Below are 14,134 nucleotides of genomic sequence, written 5' to 3'. Positions count from 1 at the left end.
TTTCAATTATAATTGTCAAATAAGAACTAAATTGTGTGTACAATACATTATGTACGTTTTTACTTTTTCAATAATTCGGGGAATCCCGCATTTCCAGAAATTACACAGAAATTAAACAGAAATTACGCATACATAGACATAACTCAGAATACACACCAGAATTATTTTAAGTAGAAAAAAATTCATTGAAAAAAAACGTGTTAAATCCAATAATTCATGTAAAAAAAAGTAATTTTGTTTTTTTTTGTATTCGTGTTATTTCAAATTATGTCGTGTAAAAATAGAAATATTTTTTCGTATTTACTCGTGTTATTTCAAATTCGTGTAAAAATAATTCGTGTAAAACAGAATTAGGTGTATATTCCAAATGAATTTATATCCAATCTTCGATTAAAACACTAAAGAGGGACATAAAACTGTTATTTGGTCAAGGGATGCAGTAGCAAGAGGCACCCATGTACTAAAAATATACATATCTCTTAAGCTGTGCAAGTTATCATAACCAAATTCGGACAGGAAAAATCCTTTAAGCGCTCTTACTTACACTGTAAAAGATTCTGACATCGGGTAACAACACGTTGTCTGTTAAAAACTACTTAAAATGTGATTAATCAATGTACAAATTTAAATCCGACAGCCGCCCACATTTATGTGAAAACCCTTACCTCGACGCGCCCAGGTACCGAATATAGCTCAATCTGTAAGACATACAGGGAAGCACACGATTCCTGCTAGAAAAACAAACATAAATAACTTTTTTTGTGTACGTAATCGACTTGTTTTTTTTTGTATTTGGCAGTTTATTATTTTTTTTTTTAATAAATTCTTAAAATACCGTAAAGAGGGTTTATATACTACTTTGCAGCCCGTGCTTCCATCCGAAAGGAATTCGGCTTGCAAAATTGATGCATATGGAGTGAATAAAATTCAGAAATAATCCACGAGACGGAGCTTCACCAGAACGCGTGTGGTGCGCAATGTCATCCAGGTGTATTGTTTAGCCATATTTCTTTGAAGAAAGGAGATATCTCCCTTTCAATAGCTTTTGGTTAAAGTTAGTGGTTACTGTGGAGCTCCAACGAAAATTTTAAAACAAATTAATATCAAGAAACTCCACTTTCCACTGGCCCCCAAGTTCACCTGACCTGACTGCGCCAGATTTTTTATGGGGTTATGTCAAGCAAGTGTACAAAACAAAACCCGGAAATCTGACTGAACTGAAGCAGTCCATTAAATCGATAATTGATGCAATCGCTGCTTCAATCCTTCAGGCCGCAATGCATTGAGGAAATAACTTTCTACTTCCGTCGTCATTTTCAAACTAGTATTTACGTATGGAATTTTGATTTTATTGCAAAAGAGTATATAATTAACTAGTACGGAATGGCTAAGTTCGGGTGTAACCGAATATTTAATACTATTGCTACTTACAAAGATCAACCACCCGGTAATAATTTCAGAAACATAACGCTTGTTAGTTATATAAGGTTTTGGAATTTTCACCCAATTCTATTCATGCTAAATACAAATGTGCACCGTTATAGGAAAAACACGCTCTCTCAATTTTATTAAGATAACTCACATACTGGACGATATTGGTGTTATAATATCACCCGGAAGTTCGAAAATCTTTATATTAGGTATATAGGAGCTACGGGAGTAATGAACATAAGTAATGGCCTTATTCAACTGATTTGTAGCACACAGACATACTTTTAGAAAGGAAGAATAATTTCTGAATTTCAAATATATGTACATATATCTCACACATTGACCGATATTTTCGGTGAAACGTCAATTATAAGCACTGGGTTCACTTATTCAGTACCTAGGGGAATGACCAGTTTTCTTTCGATTTACTCAGTTTTTAGTCATATAGGCCCTCACATATTCGGGCAAATTTTTATTTTATATAATATATTCAATCATTATTGATTTGTATACTGGAATACTGGATTGACCGATATTTTCGGTGAAACGTCAATTATAAGCACTGGGTTCACTTATTCAGTACCTAGGGGAATGACCAGTTTTCTTTCGATTTACTCAATTTTTAGTCATATAGGCCCTCACATATTCGGGCAAATTTTTATTTTATATAATATATTCAATCATTATTGATTTGTATACTGGAAAGTGAAAATTTTTAAACGATTCTCATGTCATATTGGGTATAAAATTAAATTTCTATGGCATATTTAGTTACTGATTTATCGCACTTTTGTAGTTTTTAAGTACCGTTATATTGGGAGTGAGCGGGGTTACCATCCGATTTCATCTATTGTTATAATATTTGCGCTGAGCGTATTTGGTTGTTGTAGTTTTAGTGGAAATATATACATTTAACTTATTGGGGCCGCGCCCAAGCCCACTTTTTACAGGGTCCGGCATTCGAAGTGTAACCACTTAAAAAAGCCATAAATTCGGTTTGGAAAATAATTTTTATTTATTTTAAAGTAAAAAATGTGTGAAAATAATGATAAATTCAGGATTAATTCACTTTACTATGGCCTTGAGACGGTCAAAAACCGAATCGCAAGCTGCCCGAATGTGACTTGCCGGTATTTTAGCCCACTCACGGACAATGGCTTTTGTCAGCATCTCGAGACTGGTGTATTTTTTACCTCGGACCTTGCTCTCCAAAATGGCCCAGAGAGAATAATCCATTGGATTCGCATCTGGTGAATTCGAGAGCCATTGTGTGGTCGTAATGAAGTTCGGAACGTTGTTTTTCAGCCATTCTTGGTTCACTGGCGCTTTGTGAGACGGTGCTGAGTCTTATTGAAACGTCCATGGTTTGCGACTGAAATGTTTGTTTGCCCACGGCTTCAAAGCAGCCTCCAGAACACTTTCCCGACAATATGTCGCATTTACTTTGACGCCAGGCTCGATGAAAACAATTGGAGAGCGCCCATCTGTGGTGACAGCGGCCCAAACCATTATTTGTGGCGGGTGCTGCCTCTTGGTGGCCAACCGATGACTTAGATTCTCGTATGAACGGTCGGTCAAGCGAAGCAACTGCTTCGCTCTCTCAAGCCTTACTTGTTGCTGCTTTAGTGTAAGATCATGGGCCTTTTGGAACTTTTAAGGCTTGACCTTAAGCTCATTTTTCAATGTGCGTCGGATGCTGCGGTCGGATATTTTCAGTTCTTTCGCTCAAATCGCTTCTTCACTTTCCGAACCATCTCACGTGACGTTAAAGTCTTTTGATGACCACCTCCATGGCATTTTGCGATGCTACCAGTAGCATTGCAACGAGTGATGGTGCGAAAAACAAAAACTTTATTCACATTAAGGTGTTTGAGCTCACGAACAGTTGCTGGCTAAATATAAAGCAATCACACTATTACGTTTGAATTCCATTGCCGATCACTTTTTTTGCATTCACTTTCGGCAAAACGCTTTTGTACACTTGTGGACAATACTCCGAACTGTTATTCAGCAAATTTATAAACAGCTGATTCCTGTGCGACAGCTGCGCGAACGGTCTGAAGTTGGTTACACTTCGATTGCCGGACCCTGTAAAATTTTTTTTTGCCCACAGATGACTCTTGCTATTGCGATCTCCTGCGTCAAATTAGAGTTTTATATCTTAGTTCAGTGCTAAGTTCTAGACTTCGTACGTTTTCTGTTAATGGCATTTTGTGGGCGTGGTTGTGGTCAGATTACGTCCATATACATATGAACTCATATTTTTTTACAGTTAGCGCGGACCGACTGACAGACAGTCACCCGGATTTCAACTCTGCTAGTTTCAATGTTTCAATTATTTTTTAAATACATACCGACTTCAACTCATAGTGTAAAAGAATATTTTGTTACATAGATAAGTCTTCTGTTAAGTAGACAGCTGGTCGTTTCGATTTCCTTTTGGGTTATTACAATTCGCCGAGGGTATGGAAAAGCACCGCCTGGTTCTCCTTCAAAAACCAAAAAACCAGCGGGTGAGCCAAGAACGTATCTACCACTTTGTATGATCGTTTTAATGGATAAATATTAGAGTCGCTGATTTGCACACGTCAGGAACGTCACCTAGATGGGAGGTGGACTTGTTTGAAGTCCACCATAGACGCAGTCGGAAAATTTACTGACATTGCTGCCAAGTCCAAAGAGAGAACCAAATGGATGCATGGCGATAAAAAAATATAGAGCAGTTGTCACAATAAGCGTGGAAAATGCTTTAAATTCTACATCCTGGCCACATATCATGAGGGAGGATAATTTATAGCTATCTGTCTGACAGACTGTTATCACTATACGATGGGGTGTTACGTCTACCGTTGCAAAAAGGCTATGCTATGACAACAAAGCTTACGGAAACTAAGATGCAGCATGCAGGAGAAAAGACCGTAGCGGTGCTAATCATGCGCAGCAAAAAAACTAGAAACGGTCATGTAAAACATCGACGCATACAACATTACAACGGTACCTTGGCGTTATGATTGATACGATGTTCAATTTCAAAGCGCATGTTGAAAAGGTGGTACGACATCTACAGTGACAGGAGCTTTCTCATGAATAATGGCTAACATTGGTGGCCCCAACCAATTTTGGAGAACACAAGTCAGCCAGTCAACACTGATGTACGCGGGACAACACTGCGTCAAAAAACAAATATAAATAAGACAAAGGCAGTGTCCAGGTCATGTGACACTAGAGTGGCTTGTGCGTTCAGAACGGTCTCACATGAAGCGCCAAGTATCATATCTGGTCTTGTGCCGCCGGATATAATGGCCTCAGAGCTAAGTAGAGTCTAGCAAAATCTAAAGCTATGAATAGGCCTCTAACGGCTGACGACCGAAAAAGGTGAGACAGGCGAACATTGAAGAGTGGCAAATGTAATAGGATGTGCCAGACAGAAGAAGATGGACGCGTAGGCTGATAAAGAACGTAGCAGAATGGATTGAGACAAAACACGGGGGGCCAGACTTTTATCTGACGCAATTCTCGACGGTTTCAGGTAGTACCTCCACAGATTCGGCCACGATGACGCCACAAAACCTTCTTTCTGTAGCAGTGCTGATGGAATTGCGGAGCAGATCTTTTTTTCCTGTTCGAGATATGTAGTGGAGAGAACTACCATGGAACGAATAACAAACTAAAGGATGATGCCCGACAACGTTATGAGTCACATTCTGCAATAAAACTTTGCATGGGCTAAAATGAAAGAGTATACCGTAATAGCGATCCAAGAACTCAGGATAAAAGTACGGCAGCGGAGAAACTTAGGAGGAGCTGAATAGTTCCCCAGGAAGTTTGTAAAGAGGCATTCTTGCCCAGCTGGGTCCTGTGAAGTAAGGCTTACCGACGGCCTCACAAGTTCAAATACCCGCATGAGCAGGAGGAGTTAAGGGTTTCGTACGTAGGCGTACTTTTCCGCAAGTCCAGTAAAGTTAGATAATAGTAACTGGACGTAGTACCGTAAATGGTGTACATTTCGAGAGCACTATAAATCGTAAATACCGTCTTTCCACATCGGCAGAAGATTTTAGAAGATTTCCCTCCGAAAAAAACAAAAACAACAAGTAAGGAAGGGCTAAGTTTTTCTATTGCCCAACATTTCATACTCTAGCAAATTTCAGGGATTAAAGCACGGGTAATACTTTCTGCTACATAAGGCTTGCTAGTTATATAGGTTCTATGACGAGTTTTCACCCGGTTTTAATAATTCTTATTAGAAAACCACGCTGTCCCAATTTTATTAGGATAACTCACATATTAGCTGATATACGCGGTGTGGAGGTGATATGTAAATAAAAAGTATTGAAGGGCGAAGCCACGCCTACTTTTTCAAAAATATTTACCCACAGGTGCTCCTTGCTACTGCGATTATCCGCAAATTACAGTTCAGTTCATTACAGTAGTTTTTAACAGTATCGTTTATGGGGTTGCTGCTACGATCCTCTGTGCCAAGGTACAGAGGTGGATATCCTAATTTAGTACTAAGATTTGGTACTTTATAGGTTTTTGGTTAATGGAACGTGCTTACCAAGTTTAAGAAAGATATCTTACTACTGGCATGCCCCAAGATTCTTCACATTCAGCCGGTTGGGTTAGGTCAATCTTTTACCCGATTTTATCATTTTAGGCACCAAGATAGTTAAGAGTAGAATACGCTCTTTCATTTTCAATAAGATATGAATATATGAGAGGTGCTGAAATACTATATGTGATATAAAGTCGCCCGCCTTCGTCGAGAAAAGACACTTGTCGACAAAGGGTTGCTCGGGGAGATGTTACGGCGTCTGTTTTTATGAATGAAGCGAGGTCGCTTGTGGAATTTGCGCCTGCATTTATGAATGAAATCGTTGTTGTTGTACAATTTACTACACTTGTTCTTCGCCAATTTGGCTGCCATATTGACTTGTGAAGATCAATTTTTTGTTGGTGACATATTCATATGTGTACGCATATATGTATATGTTTGTATGCTTGTGCATTATTCGGCAATGTATGCAAATATATGTACATATAAGTATATATGATTGTATGAACATGCAAGTCAATGCGCGCACATGTAATAAGTATATTGATAAGTGATGAAAATATGATTTCAATTTCTGAACGCGCACATGCGTATTCATACACTCATATGAGCATGTGCAGATACACAAGATAGGATAGAAGATGTATGCCTTTTAACATCGTATACTATACAAAAAAATTAAAAATTTATTCTGTCGAGATTTGAACCTGTGGTAGCATCTTGACTTTCCAAGCGCTTACCACCAACACCACCATTGACGCTTAGGTTGCGCTGACTTAAGTATGGTTTGGTTATGCATGTAAGAAACATACGATGGTTCTAATAATTTTGTTTAAGTATAGAAATATGCTTTTGTAGAACATTTGCATTCGCAAACATACAGACAAATGTGCAAACAACATAATATATGTACATATGTATGATTGTTTCGCATTTTGCTTCTACGCCGGTCAAATTTCTATACAAAAATCGGCTGAAATGTGTGAGAAAATAAAAAATGGACAACTAGGGCAAATAATTTTTAAAAATTTATTGACAATTAAATATAAATGAAAATACATGTAAATTTACTTAAATTTATTTAAATTTATTGAAATTTCGTTTCGTATTTTTCGGCACTTTCAAATTAATTAATCTAAGTAAAATTCACGACTTAACCCGCACACGTCTTATTCGTGCAAAATTTCCAACTTTATGAAAATTGGCGCAATTATTGACACTTCAATTTTATGTAAAGTTTAAAACATGTTTACATATGAATATATAATATATTTGATTTTGGCGCAATTATCGACACTTGTCACCCAATATATTAGTAGGAGAAAGCTCAATACTTATTTACATGTGATATATACAAAGAACATGTAAGAAGAAGATTTTTACTTAATATGTAAATATTTATTTGATTTTGGCGCAATTATTGACACTTGTCTTAATATACAAAATTGGGCCAAAACGAAACAATGAAATACATAATTACTTTTGCATGTCAATATGGAAATGCCGACGGCAAAATGCAAAGGCATATATTGCGATTTCTTGGTTGAAAGCAAAAATTGAAGCATGAGAAATTGAAATGCCGACGGCAAAACGAAATTGCTTACATTCGTACATTGCGTATGAATCATGAAAATATCATCATAATGTTTAGGTAAATCTTTTATATATTTAAAATGAGTTATTATAAAATAATATCAAATTAGCATTAAATAATTTGAAAAATAATAAATCAAAAATAAAAAAAAAAAATCTACATACATATTTCCATCCTATGGAATATCAAAGAAATTATTTTATAAATACATATATTTCTGTCTCTTCATATTCTCGGTTAGAATATGTAAGAGAATTGTAAAAAATGTTAAAATTGCGAGGCGAATTCCGACCTACCTGATCTTCACAAGACAATATGGCAGCCAAATTGGCTGGACCTCCGATCAGTGTTGATAAAATAAATGACAGTGATAATACGCATAACACAGTGGATTCCAGGTTATGTGATGGTAAGTTTCTCTTGAATATTTCAATTGTCCGTAATAGATGCACCTTGTATATTAAACTTGTGCCTTGAAACTAATATCAATTGGATTTGCAAAAATTTTAATGTTTTGATTTTAAATTGATTTTACAGAGGAAAAAGACAGTGTAGCCCGTGTTCCAAGAGGAGGGAAAACAGCACAATATTATCGTGAATACCGAGCACGAAAGAAAGCAGAGCGGGAAAAGGAGAAATTGGAAATGATAGCTGGCAGTCAAACGAAGAAGAGGAAAACAGGTACGGAATATCAGAGAGCGCGTAAAAAAGATTCAACGTTTGCTGTTCCATCAATCTCTGCGGGAGCATCTATAACTACTGATGAATCAACGGTCGTCAATTCACCGATAACTGCGGGGACTTCAACGCGTGTTGATGGATTACAAAAGAGAGATGATTACGCTGCATATTCTCTTCCGCAACGAAGAGACAGAACTACTTTTCTAGTCAAAGTTCCTTCATTTAGGCTTTGCTTTATTCTTCATTTTATGTGCATAATAAATTTATAAAATGTGAATTTAAGTTTTCTAGTTTTCTTTCATACAAAATGATATGCATTTCTTGGAATATCACTAAGAAGTATAACTTCATCCACGCGTAGGGACTCCACGCACCTTTTTTTTTGGAAGGTGATTTTGTGTACCTCCTAGTTACCCCTTTTACATGGTTTTACTTTTTTTGCACGGGTTTTTCATTTTAGGTATATACTATTTTTGCAATAAAATTAAAATTCTGAATCTATTCGAATATAATGTATAAAGATTCATTATTCAAGCAAATGCAACTCTCAATTTTACGTACTTAAAAATATACGGCTCTTATTGGATGTCAAAGTAAAGAATTGATAAAAAAGGTAAACAAAGAAATGTCATAAGAAAACACAGCGACATGGCGTCCAAGCGAACAAAATTAAATTTAAAGGAAAAAATTAAAATTTTAGATGAATTAAAAGCGGGGAAAAGATTGCAACAATCTCAAAGCGTACAAATATACATAAAGCAACAATTCGTACCATAAGGAAAAACGAAAGAACGATAAGAAAGGTGGTTTCAGCCGCCTGTGCTGGGTGCTTTTTACGTGGGTTTTATGTTCGCGATGTTGCAGTTTTGAAAGCAGAACGTGCCCTTTTATGTTGGATTGAAGACCATGCAGTAAAGAGGATGCCTATCGATACAAGATCTATAAAAGCAAAGATGCAACAATTTTAGGTAACAATTAAAAATGAAGAACCTTCCACATCAATAAATAGCGAGCGATCCCATTTTAATGCCAGTAATGGCTGGTTACGAAACCTCCTGAAGAGAAATTCACTACACAATGAAAAAGTTACAGGAGAAGGAGCCTCAGCTGATGAACATGCGGTAAGAGCATTTCCTAAAGAGTTCTTAGAAGCAATAACGTTGGGAGGTTATGAGGCTCATCAAGTATCCAATGCGGATGAGACGGCACTCTTTTGAAAAAAAAAAGCGCCTAGTCGGACTTGTTTGGCAAAGCAAAACAAGTGTGTGAAGGTTTTAAAGTAGCAAAGGAGCGTATCACGTTGTTGTTGTTTAGCAATACATCAGGAGACAAAATGTTGAAACCTCTTCTTATTAACAAAAATCTTAACCCTAGGGCCTTAAAAGGTCAGTTAGAATATTTTGTTATAAACACTGATATGTATTTTAACTCGCTAATTCGTTCCTCAGGTATCGACAAAACTTAAAAAAAAAACCAAGCTTCCGGTCCATTGGATGGCGAATAAAAAGGCTTGGGTCACAGCTTTACTTTTCAAGGACTAGTTCTTACAACATTTTGTACGTGAAGTCCGAGAGTATCTCCGTTCAAAACAACTTGATTTCACAGTTTTACTAGTCATAGACAACGCTCCTAGTCATCCAGACATTTCTCATAAAAACGTGAAGATAATGTTTCTACCTCCTAATACGACGTCGCTAATATGTACAACCACTCGATCAGGGCATTATTGCTACTTTTAAACGTTATTATGTGAAGCATTCTTTTCAACACATAATAAAAGAAATTGAAACAAATAATGAAATGAATGTAATATCTGCGTGGAAAGCGTTCGATATAAAAAGCTGCATAGACAGCAGAGAAACTGTACTGGAAAACCTGTGGACGGATGTAGCGGTAATGCATACTGAGAATGAGACATTATCTGAATACGCCGATATTTTCCAAGTTTCCCACACGATCGAAGGAGAAGGATTCTACGATATAACTATTGAAGATATTAATGAACTTTTCAAAAATGTTGTTATTTTCGATGATGAGATTTTGCAAAATTTTATAGAAAGCGATTGTAATGACAACAAAGAGAATGAGGAGGACAGGGAAGAACAGTCGAGCGCTGCTGATCTTTGTGCATCTTTGATCCAAAATGGGTTAAACATAGCGATGGAAATAGAAAATCATTTACTCAACTTGGACCCAAACACGGAACGGTCTGCAAGATTCCAGCGCCAATTAAATGAAGCAGTAAAATGCTACCGTGAGCTGTATGAAGAAGTAAAAGCAAAGAAGACGCAACGATTAATTACTGATTTTTTTAAATCTTAAACATATTTTATATTATATCCATTTTGTTAACATTCCCAGAATACTTTTTGTTTGTTCCTTTTAAAAGTAATACATATGTATGTAAATAATACCATGAAAATCTACAATGTTTTAATTGTGTAAGTTCTCACTGTACAAATAGATAGATTCATACATAACAGTGCAAAAAGGAGATCAACTGTATTATTTCTTTGGCACAGTTGTATGTATGTATGCGAGCCACATACATACATACATATGTACATACATTCATAATAACAAGTGTCGCACTCATCTTTCGCATGGCCGAAACTCACGCTTTGTCAAAGAGTCAATGTGTCGAAGCACTGACACGACGACAAAGCGTCACAACATTGTGTTGCTGGTAGAAAATCCGAGCTGTGCCGAAAGAAACTAACAAACGATCGCCGATTGTCACCGCTTCCCTAGCTGCTCGAACATCTTCGCCGACAAGCTAGCGTAAATATGTAAGCGTTAAACATTTAACGCAACCTTTTCCGAACTCGCATAAGAAGGATAACTTCAATAAAGAAAAAAAAAATCTTAACATACCATGTACAAACAAATTATTCAACAAAATATAACTACACGTATTGAATTGCAAAATCACGTATTGATCACTTTTCCATTACAAAGCTTCACTGCCATTTTTGTGAAAATTGAAACAAGGTACAAATTTAACTAGTGATCCAAGTAGAGGTATTTTTTTCAATAGCCAGTTTTCGACAGATTACGCCTGGGTCGTCTAAAGCTGTCATGTTATTTTTGTTCAGTATTGTTTGGCAATTCAACATGGAAAGACTTACACCGAAAATTTACATTCTGTAAAGAATGTGGTTCGCACGCTTTCTTCAATTTATGGCCAACATAATTGGCATGCTGAGCATACTATTCACAACACCGTCACCCATCTTGAGACCTAACGTTCATTATTGAATAATACTCGACCGAATAGATCACGTCCAGCACTCAGTAAAGCAAATATATGTAGTAGTTTTCTTTTTTTCATAGTAGGAGGAAGCATCGAAAGCCGGAGAGCGGGACTTTAATCCGCTAAACCTAACCTACTCCCACCTTATGTCTCTCCCACGGGAACACTGGATAAAGTATTACTTCATGGGAGAGAAGAAGTCGTTTAAGTCTCCTCTATTGCACGGACTGACTGACGCCTAATCTGTTCTAAATGTCTCAATTTTGTCATAATTAGATTTGCCGCTACGCTAACAGCTTTCCCCTTTACAGAGGACTCGCACATAAGTGCAGTCAAATTTTGCACCGTGAAACTATCTCCAAGGGTGGTTTTCAACTTTTCCCTAATACTTGGAAACCGAGGGCAATAAAAGAAAACGTGTTCAGAGTCTTCTATACCCTCTGTACACGTCGGACAGTATGGACTAAAGTCACGACGATATTTGAATAGGTAGCTTCTGAAGCAACCATGCCCACTGAGTATTTGGGTAGGGTGGTAGTCAAGGTCCCCATATTGTCTACCTATCCACGAATGTATGTCCGGAATCAGTCGGTAGGACCACCGTCCTCTGCATGAAGTTTGCCTCCGTTGCTGCCACATTTCAATGCTTCTAATTCTCTCTCCTCTTTTTGCTGTGGTAGACGTCTCTGACAAGTTACATATTCGCGCGAATTCGTCTCCCTGGATGTCAATCGGCGTCATACTAGCTAATACCTCAGCAGCGTCATTTGAAATGGTTCGGAAAGCACTTATCACGCGTATTGCTGAAAGCCTATGCACTGTGTTAATTGGACTAGCATATGATTTTATTTCTAGCGCCTGTATCCATATTGGGACCGCATACAGTATAACTGAACTTATTACCTAAGCTATTAAACATCGTCGGCTGTAACGCACACAGCCTTTATTTGCCATCATTCTAGATAACGCATTATATATTTTATTTGCTTTACGCGTCGCATTTTCCAAATGTTCCTTGAATTTGAGTCGTGAATCCAGTATTACCCCAAGGTACTTCAACTGCGGCTGTGAAGTAATCTCACATTCTCCTATGGTGAGCGATATTTTCTTCTCAATTTTCCTGGAGCTTATGAGCAGGACTTCTGTTTTCTGCTCAGCCAGCTCTAGACTCATGGTAGCAAACCATCGGCGCAAACCATTTATGCTGTCATTGCATTTGATCCGGAAGTCATCCAGATGTTTAGCTACAGCTACCACTATGAGGTCATCCGCATATGCGATTGTTTTCACATTTTTTGGTTGCGGTATTCTTAACACCTCGTCGTACATCAGGTTCCATAGCAGCGGGCCTAAAACCGAGCCTTGCGGTACTCCACTGGAGATAGTGTAGCTCTGTGTGCCCTCGTCCGTCTCGAATAGAGATCTCCTATTTTGAAAATAACTCATTATAATATTTATCAGATAATGAGGAGCGTGTATATCGTGTGGAGCTTTTATTATATTTGCCCATTTTGCGGAGTTGAACGCGTTCTTTACATCCAGGGTTATTAGCGCGCAGTATTTTTTTGTACCACTTTTCCATCTTTTTCCACTTATTGCACATTTCGCAGTGTCGACTACTTCTCTTAGTGCGTCAATAGTGGACCTCTTTTTAATAAAGCCGTATTGTCTCTCTGATAATCCGCCGGCTTTTTGGATTGCTATCTCCAAGCGGTTTCTTACAATGCTTTCGTACACTTTCCCTATTGTGTCGAGCATGCAAAGCGGTCGATAAAATGAAGGTTTTTCTGGTGGCTTTTTTGGCTTTGGCAGTAGAACCAGACGCTGTATCTTCCACGGATCGGGGAATACCTCTTCTGATATACACGCATTGTTCATGTTAACAAATAAACTGGGCCTTAGAGTTATGGCTTCTTTAAGGGCTCTATTCGGTCTACCATCTATTCCAGGCGCTTTGGAGTTTTTGATTTTTTTCGCAATAGCCAATAGTTCGTCTTCTGTGACTAATAGGGGTGGCTCCGTAGCTTCGTTTCGTCTAATATAGGAAATGGAGGCATGTGTTGGGAATAAAGTTTCGACAACATTTTTCATAAATAATGCATTCTTGGGTTGCTGCGACTTTTGAACTTTGACATACAAATTGTGTATGCCGTTCCCCAGGGGTCTATGTTGGCTTCTTCACAAAGCTTTTCGAAACAGGATCTCTTACTACGGATAATGGCTGACTTCAGGAGCTTTCTTTGGCATTTAAATGCTTCTCTGAGGCGAATTTCGTTTTCCCCTCCCTGGTTTCGCTGTGCGCGACAGAGCTCCCTCAGCTTGGCAACTTCGTCGTTCCGGCTTACGATTGTTATAGCATCTCGTCCTGCGCATAGTTGCATCGCATGCTGTAACTAGTTACTTCCGCACAGCGGATACTAAATGGGCTGCGTTCTCGCCTGATGCATTTTCCATACTCCAGACAATCTCAAAAACGTCAGTATCAAATTCCTTTTGCCGCCAACTTCGTTTTCGAGAGGTATATCTCGGACAGTGTTCCGTTTCTTGGGAGAACGAACTTCAGCAATTATAGCCATATGGTCGCTATTTGTGTACATTTCTGACACCTTCCACTTAGTAT

The 14,134-nt window shown here is 37.8% G+C and overlaps 3 protein-coding genes across 8 annotated transcripts in view; 2 read left to right on the top strand and 1 right to left on the bottom strand.

The window, feature by feature from the left end:
* Window positions 1-14,134, bottom strand: part of LOC126765217 (protein abrupt-like) — a 299,753-nt gene that overhangs the window by 8,329 nt on the left and 277,290 nt on the right. The gene's annotated exons all lie outside the window — the stretch shown is intronic.
* On the top strand, window positions 7,824-8,669 carry LOC126765367 (uncharacterized). Its single transcript, XM_050483095.1, has 2 exons — window positions 7,824-7,989; window positions 8,118-8,669. The coding sequence occupies exons 1-2, from the start codon at window positions 7,896-7,898 to the stop codon at window positions 8,528-8,530; spliced, it is 507 nt and encodes a 168-aa protein (XP_050339052.1). The 5' UTR covers window positions 7,824-7,895; the 3' UTR covers window positions 8,531-8,669.
* On the top strand, window positions 8,792-10,627 carry LOC126765365 (uncharacterized). Its single transcript, XM_050483093.1, has one exon. It carries the CDS (start codon window positions 10,062-10,064, stop codon window positions 10,581-10,583), a length of 522 nt encoding a protein of 173 aa, XP_050339050.1. The 5' UTR covers window positions 8,792-10,061; the 3' UTR covers window positions 10,584-10,627.

The sequence above is a fragment of the Bactrocera neohumeralis genome, unplaced genomic scaffold (genome assembly GCF_024586455.1).
Source record: "Bactrocera neohumeralis isolate Rockhampton unplaced genomic scaffold, APGP_CSIRO_Bneo_wtdbg2-racon-allhic-juicebox.fasta_v2 cluster10, whole genome shotgun sequence".
Lineage (NCBI taxonomy): Eukaryota > Metazoa > Arthropoda > Insecta > Diptera > Tephritidae > Bactrocera > Bactrocera neohumeralis.
This window is presented reverse-complemented; position numbering and strand designations above follow the sequence as displayed.